A 19,674-nucleotide genomic window follows, 5' to 3' on the forward strand; every position below is an offset into this window, starting at 1 on the left:
CATTTATTGCTTCCAGCAGGGCCCAGCCGTGGGGCAGCCCCACTTCGGGGGGGGACACACAAGCCACCACCACCCCCCCCCCAACGCCATGCGGAGGGAAGGCACGAGCCCGGCGGGGGGGCCAGCCCCCCGCCCCGTCCCCCCGCGGTGCACCAAGGCACGTCACCCCCCCGAGGGGGCTGCGCTCTGGCGAAGGCACGTGCCCCCCCCCCATCCCCCACCTCGGGTTTTGGGGCTCCCCGGGGGGGTCTCAGCCCCGCCCCCAGGATGGCCCCACCTGCCCGCAGGTCTCAATGTCCACCATTTAAAAAAAAAACAAACAAAAACCATCAAAAAAGGCAAAAACCAGGAGGGACCCCCCTGGCTGGGGGGGGGGGTCACGCATCCGGCGCTGGGGGGGACGCTGGGGTCCCGGTCTGGCACCTGGGGCGCCCCCCGTGATGTGATGTCCCCGTGGGGATGGACGAGGGGGTGTCACCGGGCGGGCGGTGGCAGCGGGGCGCCCCGGGGGGGCCGGCGGGGGGGCGGCGGCGGCGGTGCAGGAGGAGGGCGGCGGCGGCGGCGGCGGGGGGGGGCCGGATCCTGCGCGGGTTTGGGGGCGACGTGGGGGAACCAGACCCTCAGCATCCCCTCGACCTGCAGCAGCGTCCCCAGGTACCGGGCGCTGCGGGGGCAGAAAGCAGCCGTCACCCCGCTGCTGGTGGGGGGGGGGACACGGACCCCCCATGAGGGGGTGTCCCTTTGCCCCCCCCCCACCCCTGGGGACTCTTGAGGGGACACTCACCCCATTTCGGGGTTCTGCAGGACCCCGATGATGCGCTGGAGCCGGTCCATGGCCACGCTCTGCTGGAAGCTGCTCAGCCCTGGGGGACCCCGAAAACCTGTGAGTCCTCCTTGAGGGGGGGGGCTTGGGGGGGTGGGAAATGGGGTGCAGGGGGGGTGGGAAATGGGGTGCAGGGGGGGTGGGCACCCACCTCTGTCGTATCGCCCCCGCTTCAGCCCCTCCAGCAGCTCCGCCAGCGGCCGGATGAAGCCCCGCAGCTCCCGGCACTGCGAGGAAGAGGAGGAGGATGGTGGCTGGGGCACATCCAGCCCGGGGAGGGGGTGTCATGTCCCCCCCCCACCCCGCTTATCCCCCCCTCATCCCCCACCACCTGTTTCAGGTGGGGAAACTGAGGCAGAGCCAGGCAGAGATGCATTTTTAGGGGACCAAGTGCCACCCCCCCCCAGGTTTGGGGGTGCTTTTCCATTTTGCTGTCAAAAACTCACCTTTTGCGCAAAGAGCCGGTCGCCGTCGCTGGGAGGGGCGTCCCCCCCATCCCCCTTGCGGGGCCGTTTCCCCCCGTGGGGCGACGGGGGCGATTCGGGGGGCGCTCGCTCCGGCCCCCCCGGCCGCTTGCGGCTCCGCTCAGGTTTGGGGGGGCCCGGGGGGGTCTCGCTGTCGGAGGGAGCCCCCGGGCTGGACGCGGGGGAGCCGCAGGAGCAGGCGCGGGTGGGGGGCTCCATGGTGGGGGGGGCACCCCCGGAGGAGCCGCTCCCCGGGTTCAGCTCCTGTGGTGCCGCTCTGGCCGAGGCCGCCTGCAGGGAGGGGGCAAAAAAAGAGGGGAAAAGTGGGGAAATTGGGAAAAAATAGGAAATAATGAAACCGCTGCGCTCCCTCGTGGGGGTGGCTGGGCCCCCCCGGCCCCGGTGGCACCTCCCGGCACAGGGTGGGGGGTGCAGGAGCCCACCTGGCACCGGGACTGCCACCCCCCAGGATGGGACCCCCCCCACCCGGTCCCAAGACTCCCATACACCGGGACCCTTCACCCCAGCACCGGGACCCCCCCCGCCAAGGTGGGGACCCCCCACCCGCAGCACTGAGACCCCCATAAACAGGACCAGGACCCCCCCAACCGGCCCCAGCACCCCCCACCCTGCCTGGGCACCCCCCACCCCCGGGACCTCCCACCTGGCACCGGGCCCCCCCAACCGGCACCGGGCCCCCCCCCAACCGGCACCGGGACCCCCGTACCCAGGACCACCCCCCTCCCCACCGGGTCCCGTGCCCCCCCCCCAGCCCCGGGAGCCCCCACCCCGGTCACCGGAGCCCCCCGGCCCCCCCCGGGTCCCACCTGCTCCCGGCTCCGCCGCGGCGCTCCCGCTGTCCCGGTCCCGGCGCCGGTTCCGCCCCGGCTGCGGCGGCCCCACGCGGACACGTGCGCGGCCGCACGTGCCTCCCGCCGGGCCCCGCCCCCCCCGCGCGCTCATTGGCCGCCGCGCCCCGGCAGCGGGTGGAACCTCGGCACCGCGCCCCGCCCCTCTCATCCCCATTGGCCCGCGCCGCCGCCGGCGCTACCCAATGAGGAGACAGCCCTGCGCTGATTGGCCGGGAGGGTGGGGCCGTGGCCACGCCCCCCCATGTGCAGACACGGGGCTGGGGGGGCGGGGGCGCGCGGCGCGGGGCAGCGCCCCCTGGCGGGCGGCGGAGGCGGGGACCGGGGGGGGGCTGCGGCGGGTCCCGGGGTTCCGCGCTGGGGGGTCCCGGAACACGCCCCCGCCGGGCCACGGGGGGCACGAGGAGCCCCCGGCCCCGCCCCGCCGCGAGCCGCCCAATGGGCGGCGGCCTCGGCCGCGCGTCACGGCCCGGGCGCCAGTTACATAATGAGGGCGCGTGGGGCCGCACGTGGGGGCGGGGCACGCGCCGGGGTGACGTCAGCGGGAGCGCGTGTGGCCGCGGCCCCGCCCCTCCCCGGGGAGGGGAAAAGGGGGCGTGGCTTGGAGGGGGCGGGGCTCGGAGGGGGCGTGGCTTGGAAGGGGGCGGGGCGAGGGGAGCTTGTGCAGGGGCCGGCCCTGCCCCAGGGCCCCCCCCAGCCCCCCCCAAGGCCCCCCCCAAGGCCCCCAGCCCCCCCACAAGCCCCCCCACAAGCCCCAGAGCACCCCCAGCCCCCTCCAAGCCCCCCCCAAGCCCCACAGCCCCCCCCAAGGCTCCCCCCCCAAGGCCCCCAGCACCCATAGTCCCCCCCAAGCCCCACAGCCCCCCCCCAAGGCTCCCCCCCCAGTGTCCCCCCAATACCCCCCAACCCCCCCCCAGCCTCCCCACAAGCCCCAGAGCACCCGCAGCCCCCCATAAGCCCCCCCCCAGCACCCACAGCCCCCCACATGCCCCACAGCTCCCCCCAGCCCCCCCCCAAAACCCCCCCGCCCCGACGCCCCGGCGATGGCCCCTCCATCCCTCCCCGTCCCCCCCCCGGGTGGGTATTTAAGGCCGGGCCGGCAGCACCCGGCCCCCCGCAGCCCCCGCCATGCTGCGTGCCCTGCTGCTGCTGGGGGGCCTGGCCCCCGCCCTGCCCGCCGGTGAGTGCCCCCCGTCCTTCAGGCCGTCACCCCAATTCCCGGCACCCGGGAGCGGGACCCGCTTTGGGGTGCAGCCCCCAGCACCCACGGGGGCTGCCGGGGGGGCCCACCTGAGCCCCGGCCCCCAACACCTCTGCTCCCCCCCCACAGGTCCCCACTGGGCGTACGAGGGTGAGTGGGGCCCCAGGGACCCCCCCTGCCCTAATCCCCCACCCCACACACCCCCCAGAGCGGAGGGCATCACCCTGGTCCCCCCAGAAGGGAGGGAGATGGATGGGTGCAACGCCCCCCCCCATGCCCCCCACCCTGCTCCTGGACACCTGGGTCCCCTAAGGTGGGAGGGGGTTGGATGGGTGCAGCCCCTCATGCCCCCCCCAATACCTGGGTCTCCCTAAATAGGAGGGAGATGGATGGGTGCAGCCCCCCCATGCCCCCCCCCCCCCACTCCCAGCCACCTGGGTGCCCCCAGATGGGAAGGAGGTGGGTGGGTGCCACCCCGCCGTGCCCCCCCCGGGTGCCCCCTCGCTCCAATGGTCCCATTGTGCTCCTTTACATAACCCTCGGCCCCGCTCCCGCTGCCAAAGCCAATTAGGATCCGGCCCCGGCCAAATCCCGGCTCAGCCCCGTCCCGCTGGGCCCACGGGGACCCCACGGGTGCCCCCCCCCAGCCCCACGGGTGCAGCTTTGTCCCCGCTCCCCCGGCCGGAAAAAATGTCCCCAGATTAACGAGCACGTTGGGGACGTCACCCGTGTCCTCGTTTGGGGGCAAACGAGGGCGTTTGGGGTCACGGGGCCGCGCTGGGTGAAGCGCCATCCCCATGGGGGGTTGGGGGCCCACCCGGACCCCTGGGCACCCCCCCGCAGGCCCCCACGGGCAGCAGCACTGGCCCGAGGGGCACCCGGCGTGCGGGGGCCGAGCCCAGTCGCCCATCGACATCGAGACGCGGCGGGCGCAGCCGGACCCCTCGCTGCCCCCCATCCTCCCCGTGGGGCACCCGGGCGCCGCAGCCTTCACCCTCGCCAACAACGGCCACACCGGTGAGCGGGGGGGCTGGAGGGGGGGGTCCCTGCATGTCACAGCCCCGCTGAGACCCCCCCGTGTCCCCCCGCAGCGGTGCTGGCGCTGCCGCCCTCCCTGCGGCTCCAGGGGCTGCCCCGCGCCTTCGCCGCCGCTCAGCTCCACTTCCACTGGGGCCGGCCCGGCCGCGCCGGCGGCGCTGAGCACCTCGTGGACGGACACCGCGCCCCCGCCGAGGTACCGGGCGGCTGCGGGGGGCCCAAAGGGGTCCCGAAGGGGCGGGGGGCCCAAAGGGATTGGGAGTCCCAAAGGGGTCCCAAAGGGACTGGAAGTCCCAAAGGGGTGGGGGTCCCAAAGGGATTGGGGGGCCCAAAGGGGTCCCAAAGGGGTCCCAAAAGGATGGGGGTCCCAAAGGGGTCCCAAAGGGGTTGGGAGTCCCAAAGGGGTCCCAAAAGGATGGGGGTCCCAAAGGGGCCCCAAAGGGATTGGGGGGCCCAAAGGGGTGGAGGGACCCAAAGGGATTGGGGGTCCCAAAAGGGTTGGGGGTCCCAAAGGGATTGGAAGTCCCAAAGGGGTCCCAAAGGGGTCCCAAAGGGGTTGGAGGTCCCAAAGGGGTCCTAAAGGGGTGGAAGGACCCAAAGGGGTTGGGGGTCCCAAAGGGGTGGGGGCCCTAAAGGGGTTGGGGGTCCCAAAGGGATCCCTGGCCTCTGGGAAAGGGGATGGGTGTGGGAAATGAGCAATGGGGTGCAGGAACGGGGCTGGGTGTGGGAACTGGGATGGGAACGGGTGTGGGAGCAGGAATTGGGTGTAGGGAATGGGAAATGGGTCCTGGTGTGGGAAACAGGCAGGGAAATGGGGGTGGGAAATGGGTCTGGGGGGTGGGAAATGGGTGTGGGAGTGGGGCTGGGTGTGGGAAACGGCATGGGAACGGTGAGGGAAATGGGTCTAGGGGCAGGAATTGGGTGCAGGAAATGGGAAAGGGGTCTGGGGGCAGGAAACGGGTGGGAAATGGGGGTGGGAAATGGGTCTGGGGGTGCGAAATGGGTGCAGGGAATGGGAAAAGGGTCCTGGTGTGGGAAATGGGTCTGGGCACAGAAAGTGGGAAGGGGAAACGGGTGGGAAACGGGGGCGGAAGGTGCCGGGCCGGGCGCAGGCAGCGGCGGGGGATCAGCTCTGGGAACCGGGTGTGGGAATTGGGGCGAGCGGGGTGTCACCGGCCGGGGGTGGCGGGTCTGGGGGGGTCCCCGCTCTGCCCCCGCCCCGCAGAGCCCCCCGCCCGCAGATGCACGTGGTGCACTACGACGCCGAGCGCTTCGCCGACGCCGCCGAGGCCCAGCACCACGCGGGGGGGCTGGCCGTGCTCGGCGTCCTCCTGGAGGTAGGTGCACCCCAAAGCACCCCCCCGACACCCCCAACCCCCCCCCCCAGCCCTGACCCACCCCCCTTTTACCCCCCCCCAGGTGGGTGCTGACCCCCACCCCGCCTACGACAACATCCTGAGCCACCTCGGGAGCATCCGCCACGCGGGTGAGCTGCCGGGGAGTGCACGGGGAAGGGGGGGGGGGGGGGGGACACCCCAAACTCCCCCTCTGCGCCCCCCAAACCGCTCCCCCCCCCCAGGGCAGACGACCACCGTCCCCCCCTTCAGCGTGCAGGACCTGCTGCCCCCCCGCCTCGACCTCTACTACCGCTACAACGGGTCCCTCACGACCCCCCCCTGCTTCCAGGGTGTCCTCTGGACCCTCTTCCACCAGCCCATCCGCCTCAGCCTGGCGCAGGTAGGACCCGCTTTGGGGTGAAACCCCCTCGTTTTGGGGGGGGGGGGGGGGGGGGGGGAACAGCCCCAGTGCTCCCCCCCCACTCCCCATTTCAGCTGGAGCAGCTCCAGGGAGCCCTTTACGCCACAGCGCCGGCCGAGCCCGAGCCCCAGCGCCTGGTGGATAATTTCCGGGCGCCGCAGGAGCTCAACCAGCGCCTGGTGCTGACGTCCCTCCCCAGGGGTGAGAGCCGGCCCGGGGTGGGGGGGGGGGTGGGAAGGGCCCCCCCAGACCCCTCCAACGGCTCCCACAGCCCCGGCGGGGCACGAGGCTGCGGCGCTGAGCCCCGGCTCTTCTCTTGCAGCGCCCGAGGGGTATTCGACAGGTACGGCCCGGCCGGGGGGGCTGGGATGGGGGGGGGACAGGGGGTGTGTGGACCCCCCCACCCCAGCCCTCCCTGAGCCCCCCACGGGGTCCCGCAGGTGAAGTCGTCGCCATCGTCTTCGGCGCCGTCTGCGGCTGCCTCGGCCTCTCCCTCGCCGTCTACTTCGTGGCCAAGAGGATGCGGTGAGGGCCGCCCCCCCCTCGCCCCAAGGAAGGACCCCCCCACCCCGCAGCGGGACCCCCCGAGGGGAGGGTCACTCACCTCCGTCCCTCTCCCCTCGCCGAGGCAGGGCCAGGCAGGCGCAGGAGCAGGACGTCGTGTTCAGAGTCTCCTCCCGCCGCCCCCCCTCCGACGGCCTCCGCCCTTGAACCCCCCCGGCGGGGTGTGAGGGGCCCCCATCGCCCCCCCCCCCACACCCCAGGAGCCCCCTGGAAATAAAGCCCCTTCCCCACCCCACAGCACCAGCGGCTCTTTACTGGGGGGGGTTAAAGGGGGGCTGTTTGCTGGGGGCGCTTTGGGGCCAGGTCTTGGCAGCCCCAAGAAGCCACGACACCCCCGTGCCCCCCCCCGAAGCTCAGCCAGGGGCTGGGAGCGGAGCAGGGTGGGGGGAACTGACCCCTCTGCCCCCCCCACCATCGCCTCGGCGCCGTGGGACCCGTCGCTCTATTAAAAGGGTTTTACTTTGAATCAAAAAAATAATTTACCCCCCCCCAAGTTGCACAGCGGGTAACGAGTGCGCCCCCCCAGCCACGACCCTGGGGGTGAGCAGGGCACAGCACCCCCTGGCCTGGCTCCCCACAGCATCACCCCCCTTCTGTGGAGCACCGAGGGTGGGGACCCCCCTGGGGGGAAACACAAGGGAAGGGGGGGGGGGTCCCCACCCTGAGCCCCGCAGCCCGGCCACACCACAGGGCCCCCGGCCCCCTCCTGCAAGGAAAAAAAGTCTCAGGGACGTCACTAAGGGCACCCACGAGCACCCGTGGGACCCCAAACATCCCCTCCGGAGCGGGCCGGGGCACGGAGCCGCCCCTGTGCCATGGTGAGGGGCCGGGGGGGGCGAAGGCAGCGCGGTGACGTGCCGGGGCCGCCGCTCAGTCCTCGACAGGCACCCGCAGCGCTGAGTACATCATCACCCGGCCGTGGTCCTCCTGCTTCCCTGGGGGGGCACAGAGGGGGAGAGGGTGAGCGCGGGGGGCTTTGGGGGCAGGACCCCCCCCGTGGGCCAGGAGCCCCCTTCAATAACAGGGTGATGGCTGCAGGCGAGACCCATCCGCCTCCATCCCCTGCACCTGCGTCCAACCCCCCCCAACACCTAAAAGGGGACAAAGCCCCCCCCAAAAAGCCCCCCCGCCGCAGGGGTGACGCCCCCCGGCCCCCCCTTACAGGAGAGGCACTTGAGGACGTTGCGGAAGGAGCCGCCGGCAGTGACGAAGGCCCAGAGGCCCGTGCAGAGGGTGATGATGAAGATGGGGACCAGGCTGGCCTCGTACCAGGGGTTCAGGAACGTCTGGGGGACGGAGAGAGCCGGGTCAGGACCGTCACCGCCCGCCAGCCGCCCCCCCAGACCCCCCCAGACAGCCAGGGAGCCTCCAGAGCGCCGCTAAGCCGGGCTTAAACTCCTGCCTCCATCGGCCCCCAGCCCTCCCCTAACCCCCGTCCCCCACGCGCACCCCAACACGCTGCCCGCGCCGGGGAGGGCCCGGGGGGGCCGTGACTCGCCCCGCAGCTCAGTGGCGGGGATTTAGGGAGCCCAAAGCAGCAGTGGGTGACCCCCTGGCCCCCTCCCCACAATGGTAGCCACCACCGCCGCGCGCTGGGGCCGGCGTCTCGCGGCACTCACCAGCCCCGAGGTGAGGAGGTGGCTGGCGACCACCAGCCCCAGGCAGCCGTAGCGGCGTTTCTCGCAGGCGTCGAAGAAGATCACCCCCCAGAAGGTGTGGAGCAGGACGAGGGCCATGGTGAGGAACGCTGGGGGGGAAAAAAGGCGACAGGGAACCCCTGTGCTGCCGCGGCACCTCGGCCACCAGCCCGCGGCACGCGCCGGCCCCCAGCCTCACCCGACGTGATGAAGTAGTACGGCGAGTCGCCGTGGATGCCCACGACGCCCGGCCCGGCGGAGTCTGCCAGGATGTTAATGACGGAGAAGACGCCGCTGATGATGCCGAAGGACAAGCCCGAGACTGCGGAGGGAGAAGGGAGTTGGCCATGAGCGGTGCCACCTCCACCGCGAGCCCCGGGGACGGGGAACCGGGAGCGTCAGCGGCAGCCCGGGCCTGTGCTCACCGTAAGCCATCTGCCGGAGGGAGATGGGGGACCGGCCGTCCTCGCTGAGCGTCGCCAGACCCTCATCTGCCTTCCTGCGCGGGCGGGAGGGAAAGGGTGAGCGGCCGCTTCGGGACAGCGGCCTCGACACGCAGGAGAGGGGAAGGGAGCGTTGTGAACCAGCCCGGGGCGAGGAGGAACCGCTGCCTCCCAGGAGCTAATGGGGACGAAGCTTTGTGGGGTCCCCCGGAGAAAAAGCCGAGGTCACAGAATCAGTGCGGCTGGAAGAGCCCTCTGGGCTCATCGAGTCCAACCATTACCCTGACACCACCATGGCAACTAGACCAGGGCACTAAGGGCCATGTCCAGGCTTTTCTCAAACCCCTCCAGAGATGGTGACGCCACCACCTCCCTGGGCAGCCCCTTCCAATGGCTAATGACCCTTGCTGAGAAGAAATGCTTCCTAATGGCCAACCTGACCCTCCCCTGGCCAAGCTTGAGGCTGTGTCCTCTTGTCCTATCGCTGGTTGCCTGGGAGAAGAGGCCGACTCCCACCCCGCTCCACCCTCCCTTCAGGTAGTTGTAGACTGCACTAAGGTCACCTCTGAGCCTCCTCTTCTCCACGCTAAACCCCCCCAGCTCCCTCAGCCGTTCCTCGCAGGTCAGACCCTCCAGACCCTTCCCCAGCTTGGTCGCCCTCCTCCAGACTCGCTCCAACACCTCAACATCTTTCTTGACGTGCGGGGCCCACAACTGGACACAGGATTCAAGGTTGGGCATGGGGACAAGCCACCCGCCCCCCCAGGGCACACCCACAGGCCGCCCCCGGCCCCGCTCTCACTTCAGCAGCTTGAAGTAGGCGAATCGGAAAACCTCCTGCAGCAGGACGGAGACGGCGGCCCCGAAGACGAGGAGCCCGTACTGCAGCCTGGCGTCCTCCCGGTCACTGAGCTGCACCGACACGAACCAGACGAGGGAGGCGAGGAGCAGCGAGACCAGCCAGAAGAAGGCCCTGGGGACAGAGAGAGGGGGACGCTGCGGCCACACTCCGAACCGCGCGGCACACGCGTGTGCCCGGCCGCTCGCGTGCTCTGCCCGGGCTGCCAGTCCCGTGTTCGGGGCAGACCAGCCCTTCCCACCCCCACAAACAGCCCCATCCCACCAGCGCAGGCGTCTCCCCAAACCCTCCCCAGGCCCCCCCCCCCAGGCCCAGCCTGCCCCCAGCCACCCCACAACTGCCCCCGGGGCGCTGCCACCCCCCAGGGCTCCCCATCAGCCCCTCCTCGTGCTGCCCACCCCCCTCAGACCCCCTCACACCCCCAGTGCTGCCTGTACCCCAGACTCCTCCAGCCCCCCCATCCACCCTGAGCTGCCTCAACCACCCCAGAACTGCCCCCCCCCCTTCTCCAACTGCCCCCTTGACCACCTCCATCCTGCCCGCCCCATCACCCCCCCCAACTGCCCCCTCACCCCCCTGGTGCTGCCTCCCCTGCTCCAGACCCCCCCCATCTGCCCCAGAACTGCCCCCACAGCCCCCCCCAACAGCTGCCCACCCCCCAGGACACCAACGGTCCCAGAACTGCTCCCTCAATGCCCCCTGACCCCCAACTGCCCCCCACAGCCCCCCTCAATGCTCCCGGCCCCCCCCAGCTGCCCCCCTCGCCCACCCCCCGGCGCCCCCTGACCCCGCCCGGCCCCCGCAGCCCCCCCCCGGGCTCACCCCGCCACCAGCACGATGACCCGCAGCGGTTCCGCCGCCACCGTGAGCAGCACGAGCGCCAGCGCCGGCCCGAACGCGATCGCGGCGCAGCCGAAGAACACGGCGGCGCCCATGGCGGCGGGGCGGGGCCGGAGGGGCGGGGCCGGGACCGGATGGGCGGGGCCAAGCGGGGCGGTGCCGGGAGGGCGGGGCCAAGCGGGGCGGGGCGGGAGCTGCGGTCCGCAGCGTGGGGACAGCGCCCCCTGGCGGCGGGAGGCCGCGCTCCGGCAGTATTGGGGCGGGGGGGTAGGACCGGCCCCGGGGATGCCCCGGAGGGGGGGGGAGCCCCTCTGCACCCCCAAACCCCCCGCTGGAGGGGCCGCGGGTGAGGAACAGTTTCGTATTTTATTTTTTATTTCTTACTTTATTTCCTATTTTATTTCTTATTTTATTTTTTATTTTATTTCTTATTTTATTTCTTATTTTTTTAATTTTTGTTTTATTCTTATTTTATTTCTTAATTTATTTTTAATTTTATTTCTGATTTTATTTTTTATTTTACTTCTTATTTTATTTTTTATTTTATTTCTTATTTTATTTTTTATTTTATTTTTATTTTATTTTTTATTTTATTTTTATTTTATTTTTTATTTTATTCTTATTTTATTTCTTTTTTTTATTTATTTTACTTCTTATTTTATTTCCTATTTTATTTCTTATTTTATTTTTTTATTTCTTATTTTGTTTTTTATTTTATTTTTATTTTATTTCTTATTTTATTTCTTATTTTATTTTTTATTTTATTTTAATTATATTTTTTATTTTATTTTTATTTTATTTTTTATTTTATTCTTATTTTATTTCTTTTTTTTATTTATTTTACTTCTTATTTTATTTCCTATTTTATTTCTTATTTTATTTTTTTATTTCTTATTTTATTTTTTTTTTATTTTTTTTATTTCTTATTTTATTTCTGATTTTATTTCCTATTTTATTTCTTATTTCATTTTTAAAATTTTTTATTTTATTCTTATTTTATTTCTTATTTCATTTTTTAACTTCATTTTTTATTTTATTCTATTTTTATTTCTTTACAAATTACCGTTTAACAGCGCATTTTCTTTTTCTTCACCCCAAAGGATCTAACGCATCCCACTATCCCCTCCCGCTCCCTCTGGCCGAGCCGCACACCCCGCTCGCAGCCGCTGCTCCCGAGCAGGAGAACTTCATTCCGAGCAGCAAACCCCGCGGGGGGCTCGTCCCACCCCCGGCACCCGGGCAGCGCTGGGGACCCGCTACGGGGAACGGAGCCTTCGGGGTTTCCTCCATCCACCTCCTCGCCTGCCGCAGCACCACGTCCCCTCGGTGGCTTCCGCAGCGCCCTGCTCGCGCCAGCTGCTCCGCGCGGGTTATCGTCGAGGGAAGAGCCTTTATTTACCGGCTGCGGTTTTTTTTTGTTAAATTTCCCTTCGAGTTTCGCTTCCGCCCCTGAAAGGTGGGAAATGACACAACGCATCCGAGCGCGGGGCCGGCGCTGACCTCACCCGCTCCTTCGTCCTCGGCGTAAAACCCGCGGCCGCGGGGCTTCACCCGGTGCCCGGAGCCCCCCGGGACGCGGCGCCCGGGGCACGAGCCGGGCTGTGCCGGCCCTTTCTGGAAAAAACATTTTATTTTAATTTATTTTGGCTCGCACGCTGCGTTTTCCCATGGGAAACGCATCGCTCCCACGCTGCTCGGCCTCTTACGGTTTGATTTCGGCATGTAAACTTTAATAATAATAATAATTAATAATAATAATTTAAAAAAAAAAAGGCATAAAAGTCCAGAGCTTGTGCAAAATAGGAATTTCGTTTTGGGAAAGGAGCGCGGGATCGGAGATGGAAAAGCCATCGGGTTTGGCTGCTCCTGCGCTGTCGCGAGATGTGAAAAGCGAGTAAGAACAAACATAAAAGGAAAAAAAAACCTGAATAAATATAGTATTTTCTTTTTCCAGCCAGGAACGCAACTCAAAACCCACCTCCGCGTTCCCCCGGCACCATCCCTCGCGCCCCGAGGCTGCGGGATGCTCCGGGGGACGCTCGCGCTGGGCACCCACGTGCCCGCAGCCAGTCTGGTGCCAAGGGGTTGCTCGACGTCTCCCCACGCCACCCAAACACCTCCCGGCCGAGCCGGCAGCTCCATCCGTGGTGGGATTCACCCCAACGAGGTCAGATTTCTGCTTGGGTTGAGATTTTTTGAGTTTTGATGTTATTTTTGTGGGTCGAGGGGAGGGTTCGGACACATTCGCTTCCTGCCTGCTCAGCATTCCTCAGCGCTTAACCCTTTGCCAAGCGTCTCCCCACGGATGGGAAAAGCCCCTTCGGCAAAGCGCGTCCAGCCCCGGGAGGCTGCAAAAAGCGTTTGGGATGCGCTTGAGAAGCTCTTCAGTTGGGCTAAGGCTTAGCTGAAAAAAAATCCGCCTTTGGAAACCCTTGGCTTAAAATTGATAGTAATCCTTGGCTTAAAGTTGATAACAATCCTTGGCTTAAAGTTGATGGCAATGCTTGGCTTAAAGTTGATGGCAATCTTTGGTTTAAAGTTGATAGCAGTCCTTGACTTGAAATTGATGGCAATCCTTGGCTTAAAATTGATAGTAATCCTTGGCTTAAAATCAATAGGAATTCTTGGCTTAAAATCGATGGCAGCCGTTAGTTTAAAATCAATAGGAATCCTCAGCTTAAAATTGATGGCAGTCCTTGGCTTAAAATCAACAGGAATCCTCAGCTTAAAAATCAGTGGCAATCCTTGGCTTAAAATTGATCGCAATATTTAGCTTAAAATTGGTGTCAATCCTTGGCTTAAAATCAATAGCAGTCCTTCGCTTAAAGCCGATAGGAATCCTTGGTTTAAAACTGATGATAACCCCTGGCTTAAAATCGACAGAAATCCTGGGCTTAAAGTCGGTAGGAATCCTCGCTTTAAAATCGATGGCAGCCCTTGGTTTCAAAAAGATGCCACAAGGATGGGACTGACATCAGCTGCTGCCGCTCTCCGCGGCCGGTTGCCCCGTGGGTGCCCGCGCCGGTCCCGCCGCAGCTGGTGGCCCCCCCCGGCCCGGCCGCAGCCCGTGCCCCGCCGAGGGCTCGGCTCAGCGCGGCTGTTTGCCATTAAACTCCCTGGCCCCGCTCAACAACTCGCTTCCGTTTTCTCCTCCGCAAGAGGAAACCCCCCGAGCCCCCACCCACCGGGGGACGGGGGGATGCAGCCCCCGGGGCCGTGGCTGGGGGGGAGCAGCATCCTCCGGGTGTTTTGGTGGGGAAAACTGAAATATCAGGTTGGGAAAAGATTTTTAAGATGGGGAGAAGGTGCCTGGAGTGATGGGGGATAAAGAGAAGGCGAGAGCGGGGTCTGCCCCCCCTCCCGCGTTGAGCCTGGCTGGGAAGGGTTTCTCTTTCCAGGCGAATCTTCTTAATTACTAATTTCTTCTCATCGTATCTCAAAACACAGCTCCTCTCTCCCGCTCCGAGACTTTTGCTTCCTCAGTTCGCCACCATCCACCTCCTGCACCACGCTTCACACCCCAGTTAACCCCAGTTTCCACCAGCATCACGCCATCTCCTTGCAGAAGGCCACCTGCGCCGGTATCAGCTTTTCCCCACAAAGCAGAAGAGCTGGATTTTGTTTTTCTGCCCATTTCTCTTCCAATAAATAATTTTCCTATTTTGTTTTCCTTTTCAGAGGAGAGAGGACCAGCAGCAGCAGGTACCAGCACGCACCAAGGCACCGCACCGCGCCGACGCAGAGACGGGGCGCGATGGCAAACACCGCCCGTGGCTCCCGAAGCATCCCAACCCGGGGTATTTCTACCCACGATGAAATAAAATAAGCCCACGCCCGCTCACGTTTCTTCTCACTGATGGAGAAACTGAAGCGTGGGAAGGTGAAATGAAGCCAAGAAAAAAAATCCCTCAAGAGTTAAGGAAGTCGGGACCCAAATCTGGCTCCCAGTCGCCGTTTCTGCCTTTGCCTCAATCCCTACAAGATTTGCTATTAATAACCCCCGTCCTGCTCCGTTACAACACAACCAAGACCGTCCTCCCTCCACTTGCGAGCTCAGCCAGCGGCACCGACCCTCCCCGGGGAACAACTCCCCGAGATTGTGACTCAGCCCTCGGGAAAGTCGTTGCAAAGGGAAAAAATCTTCCACAGCCGGAGCGGTGCCGCGGGCGTCGCGCGGGGCATCCCCCAGCCCAGCCTGGCATCGCACCGCTTGGCCGAGCGCGATAAAAACTTGTCTCCCCTCCGCGCGCGGAGGCTGCTCGGTCCAGCCCTCGCAAGAGTCATTTCCTGCCCCCGCTGGGACGGCTCAAGAAATTCCCGGGCAGCCGCGAGGAGCCGCACCGGCGGGCGACACCGAGGCGTAGGATGACGAACTTCTTCATCGCAGCGCTCTTGGTTCTTCATTTTTTACCGGGTAAATAAGTTCCTCTGGTTTTTTTTTTTCTCAGCTTGCAATTTAATTTAATCACGGGCTCGAATTATTTCTGCGCTGTGGGGATGCTGCCCGGTGCTCAGGGTGGGGTCTTGGAGGCTGAAAGGTCTCGGGGTGTTTGTTTGGAGAGGGGGGTCAGCAAAAAGACCCCAAAACCAGGGGAAAATGTGATGCAATTGCTAAAAGTTGGAGTAAAGTGGGTGCTTGGAGGATATAGTCTGGGTTTGGGGGATATAGTTTGTGCTCGGGGGATATAGTCTGTGCTCGGAGAATATAGTCTGTGCTCGGAGGATATAGTCTGGGCTTGGAGAATATAGTCTGGGTTTGGGGGATATAGTCTGGGTTTAGAGATTATAGTCTGGGCTTGGAGTATATAGTCTCTGCTCAGAGAATATAGTCTGTGCTTGGAGGATATAGTCTGTACTCAGAGAATATAGTCTGTACTCGGAGAATATAGTCTGTGCTCGGAGGATATAGTCTGGGCTTGGAGGATATAGTCCGGGCTTGGGGGATATAGTCTGGGCTTACAGAACCCAGCGTGTGCTCGGAGAACAGAGTCTGGTAACGAATGTTTCCCATATTGCATTCAAAATAATTTGCACTATCCAGCTGGGAGCTATTAACAGAGCCTGATTCATCAAGGGGGGGGAAAAAAAACCCCAAACAGGATTTCCTGAAGTGTGAGGTGGGCACCAAGGAGACGCGGGGAGAACCACGGCGCTGGCAGCTTGGGGCAGGACCCCGGAGCTGCCCAGGGGTGAACACACGTGCACCGAAGTGACGTTTCTGGGACCGGGAGACACCGGGCAGCACCGGCCCAGGGGGGTAATGGGGACCTGGGGCCACAGAGAGCCGGAGCCTCCCCCACAGCGCGAAGGCAACGGCGAAACGTCCCGCGAGGGGTTAAAGGCGGCGGCGGAGGGGGGTTTCCAGCTGGAAGCGATACATCTCCTCTATTATTCTTAGCGTGGCTCCAGTGTAAATACAGCGGCCAACTCGGAATAACTTTCTCAGAAAGCTCCGTGCGTGGGCTAACGCGCCCCGAGAGCCGGCGCTGACGCTGCCGGAGCCAAAAAGAGCCGAGGGTTTGCCAAGGGGGAGCGTGGGAAGGCGCGTGGGGGGGGTGGGTGGGTCGTTAGGCCGGGTCATCGTTTTCGGAGAATTTCCTAACGAGGAGAGGTTTTGGATGCGGGAGACTCGGGGCGACGTTAGGAAACGGTGTAAAGATTTAGAGAGGGGTACCCAGAGCTACGGCCGGCCCCGGCAACGACCGACAGCATCAGTAATTAATAGTGTAACTATTATAATTAATATTATGAGTATATATGAGTATTAAAATATAATAATATATTATTGTATGAGGGTATATGGTATGCAAGTATTATAATATTAATATTCCCTATTAGTCCGCTTTATAAGACGCCAGAAAAAAAGAAAACACATTTAACCTTGTATTTGGAAAAGGGAAATGAGCAACTTGATGCGGCTTTGACAACGGCGTGCGATTCAGAAACCTATTTATAGCGACCCAGCCCTGAGGAAATGCAAACCTCCTCAGTGGTTTCACAGCAAAAGGCTCGTGGGGAATAAAGCAGCCGGGGCAGCGGCTCCGAACGCACGACGCGGAGCTTTGAGATCCACCCCACAAAAAATTCGGGGTATGGGGCGCAGGGAGGTGATGGGGGGCTGCAACCCCATCACGGCATCTCCCTCTCTCGGCACATCTGCACCTAAAATAAAGGAAAAAAAAACCCAAACCACCTGGGACGAGCTCGGGTCGGGTCTACAACATGGTCTGATTTAACGAGGGGCCGGACTGCGAGGCCGTTGCTCCCACGTGGGAACGGGTTTTGCACAAAGCGCCGATAAATCAGTGAAACTATTCGTGAGAAACCGCATCCAGGCGCCCGCCGAGCCGCTGCTTCTCTGTTTGCTTCCAGGGGATGCCGAGACGGGAGGAGAAGAGGAGATAACGGAGTTTTTATATGACTACGCGTCTCGTTTCGGTGAGAAGCTCTTGCTGCTTTTTTTGATGGTTTTATAGCAGTTGGAATAACCGGGGGTGGGGGGATGCCGGGAGGTCTCCATCCCACCTCTGCCAGGTGGGGAGGTCAGGCTTTGCCCGTGACCACCAAAGCAAAGGCACCAAGAAGCCACTGAACCGAGTCCTCTGCGACTCCAAATAACCCCCGAGGGACGCTGAGCCCATCCCACCCCCCCGCGCTGCCACCCCAGCGCCCCGAATCGATGCCCAAAGCTCGAGGCTGCCGTGAAGGGAAGGCGCTGCCGTGGCCCAAGGTCCTCCCAAGCGTTGGGGCTTTCTAGAAATACCCGTAGGAAAAGGGACCTAAAGTCTGGGGAGATGCTGCTTGGGTGAACCAAGGGGGTTTGGTGACCCGTGGGAGCTCGAGGGGCTGGTTACAGCCCCCGCGGGTGCTCAGGCAGGACACGCGAGCAAAGCAGCAGCGGTTTATTTATCCAAGTTATTCAGATTAATTTGAATTACATTGACTATTCAGAAGGGAAAAGCCACGCAATAATAACGTCATACGAGCGGAACTCCTCTCACCCAGCGCTGGATGAGGTGCACAGAGGTGCCCCGACCTCCCTTACGGTCAGTGGAGAGAAACTGGTACCCAGTGTCTCCCCTGCCTTTAAAAGGAGCCTCGGGAGACCCTCTCAGATGAGAATATTTATGGCTGAACCACATCAGGATCCTCCGATACTAACGTGAATAACCTGTAGGAGGAACGTGCCCCGACACCGGAGGGGTCTGACCATGAAGTGATGCTCAGACAAGGGCGGTGTAAAACATAAAACAAGATTAAAACTAGAGTTAAAGGGCATTTTTCTGGAGCTGTTCTGCCTCCGGCGGTTCTTGTCACCGCCTGAAATCACGTCGTGCTGAGCTAAAAAGATCATTGAGACGGACTAAGAGCAGCGAGAACCCTGGGCAGAGACTCGCTGGCTCAGAAATTAAGTTTCCAACCTCTGGAAGCGATGCTGGTGTTGGTGGTATCGTCACAACAGCACGAGCGGGCAGGACGCCTGCCCGGTTACCCTGAACGTTAACGCAGACTCCTCCGGACGATGCTCTCGTTCCAGGTGACTACTTATACGCAACGGTAGAATATTACTCTGAGAACACCACGTTGATACCCACCATGTATTCGTACGAGGTGAGTCGGGCTTTCTCTTCGTATTTCACAGAATCACTGAGGTTGGAAGAGCCCTCTGGGCTCATCGAGTCCAACCATTGCCCTGACACCACCATGGCAACTAGACCAGGGCACTAAGTGCCATGTCCAGGCTTTTCTTAAACCCCTCCAGAGATGGTGACTCCACCACCTCCCTGGGCAGCCCCTTCCAATGGCTAATGACCCTTGCTGAGAAGAAATGCTTCCTAATGTCCAACCTGAACCTCCCCTGGCAAAGCTTGAAGCTGTGTCCTCTTGTCCTGTCGCTGGTTGCCTGGGAGAAGAGGCCGACTAACCTCTTAAACATAAATTCTCTTAATTTCTGAGAAAAGGGGCCCTTCCCCAGCGAAATCGCTGTGGCGAGAAGAAATAAATGGATTTAAAATGTTGATTTTAAATCCATGAACACTCTGGGCAAAGTGCACCCGTGCGACAGCCGTGATAGTTGGCCATGGACTTAGTTTGTCAGTTTGCACAGGAGAAGCTCAGAGAAGGGGAAATTCCCAGTTTTCCTAATTAAATAACATCAAACCGGTCCCAGTGAGGGATCCCTCACGTTAACCCGAGGTTGGGACATCCTATGTTAGTCCTTTTCCTGTGCATCCACCCAAGCACTGTCAGGGCTTTGGGGAAGGGGTTTCCAAAAGGCGACGCCACCCCCTCATGTTCACTAAACCGAGCCCTTTTTGACCGATTTCTTCTCCTTGACTTGCCAGTACTTTCAGGAGTCGGGGGGATCCTCCCTCCGGTGCCACCTGCCCCTCGTCACCCTCCTCAGCCTCCTGCTCCTCCTGCTATGACCCCCCCGCGCTCCTCCGCACAAGGTACGAAAGCCCCCACGGGATCTGAGCGCTCGCTAAAACCGTGTCTTTAACCCAGTAAAATTAAATTCTAATGCAGAAAACGCCGCGCTTTGCAGCAACTTTTCAAAATAATTAAAAAATAATTCAACCTCTCAGGCGCCCAGCTGCGACGTTCAGGACAACCACAGCTTTAACGGCTGCTAACGACCCGAAGAGGCATTTTAGGGTATTTTTCCAAAGCACCCAAGTGACCTCTCCGCGTACAGCAGGAGCTGCTGTGGTGTGAGCACCCTTTGCCCAAAGCGGCTCCCAGCCCCGGCACCTCCCCTGCTCCCCCACCCAAACCCCCTTTCTCCCCAAGGCCGGAGCTCCCCGACGTCCCAGACGCACACGAAATCCCCGTCCTGCCTCATCGTGGCTTGAAACACAATAGGAGGACGTGGCAAAGCGCTGCCTCACCTTTCCCCCTCCTTCCAGGCACGGCGGCTTTGATGAAGACCAGAACATCGTTGGCAACGGCACCCTCGAAGTGACGCGGACGGTTGTGACTCCGCGGACGGAGTTTTCAATAGATGGATGACGCCGTCCCGAGCCACAGGAGTCGTGCAAACACTGCAGGGCTTTGTCATGACTAGGTTCTTTCCTATTTCCTATTATTCTGTTGTAAATATGAACTCCTGCCAATAAAATCACTAACAATCGGCGGTCGGTCTCTAGCGTGAAGCCACTGACACCCTCCAGGAAAG

At 62.3% G+C, this 19,674-nt stretch overlaps 3 protein-coding genes across 3 annotated transcripts; 1 reads left to right on the forward strand and 2 right to left on the reverse strand.

Moving 5' to 3' along the window:
- Nucleotides 1-375: 375 nt before the first annotated feature.
- CIART (circadian associated repressor of transcription) lies at nucleotides 376-2,193 on the reverse strand. The gene is made up of 5 exons (XM_068414826.1): nucleotides 2,115-2,193; nucleotides 1,270-1,578; nucleotides 975-1,050; nucleotides 785-863; nucleotides 376-664 (listed from the first exon to the last, which is right to left on the reverse strand). The coding sequence occupies exons 2-5, from the start codon at nucleotides 1,504-1,506 to the stop codon at nucleotides 475-477; spliced, it is 582 nt and encodes a 193-aa protein (XP_068270927.1). The 5' UTR covers nucleotides 1,507-1,578; nucleotides 2,115-2,193; the 3' UTR covers nucleotides 376-474.
- Nucleotides 2,194-3,284: 1,091 nt separating this feature from the next.
- Nucleotides 3,285-6,914, forward strand: CA14 (carbonic anhydrase 14). The gene is made up of 11 exons (XM_068414825.1): nucleotides 3,285-3,336; nucleotides 3,487-3,507; nucleotides 4,201-4,374; nucleotides 4,449-4,591; nucleotides 5,637-5,732; nucleotides 5,815-5,881; nucleotides 5,975-6,132; nucleotides 6,228-6,354; nucleotides 6,476-6,496; nucleotides 6,594-6,678; nucleotides 6,786-6,914. Exons 1-11 carry the CDS (start codon nucleotides 3,285-3,287, stop codon nucleotides 6,862-6,864), a joined length of 1,023 nt encoding a protein of 340 aa, XP_068270926.1. The 3' UTR covers nucleotides 6,865-6,914.
- A 295-nt stretch (nucleotides 6,915-7,209) lies between these two features.
- On the reverse strand, nucleotides 7,210-10,602 carry APH1A (aph-1 homolog A, gamma-secretase subunit). Its single transcript, XM_068414875.1, has 7 exons — nucleotides 10,479-10,602; nucleotides 9,600-9,770; nucleotides 8,780-8,853; nucleotides 8,554-8,676; nucleotides 8,337-8,464; nucleotides 7,880-8,003; nucleotides 7,210-7,652 (listed from the first exon to the last, which is right to left on the reverse strand). Exons 1-7 carry the CDS (start codon nucleotides 10,589-10,591, stop codon nucleotides 7,588-7,590), a joined length of 798 nt encoding a protein of 265 aa, XP_068270976.1. The 5' UTR covers nucleotides 10,592-10,602; the 3' UTR covers nucleotides 7,210-7,587.
- Nucleotides 10,603-19,674: the final 9,072 nt, after the last annotated feature.

The sequence above is a fragment of the Nyctibius grandis genome, chromosome 17 (genome assembly GCF_013368605.1).
Source record: "Nyctibius grandis isolate bNycGra1 chromosome 17, bNycGra1.pri, whole genome shotgun sequence".
Taxonomy (NCBI): Eukaryota; Metazoa; Chordata; class Aves; order Nyctibiiformes; family Nyctibiidae; genus Nyctibius; species Nyctibius grandis.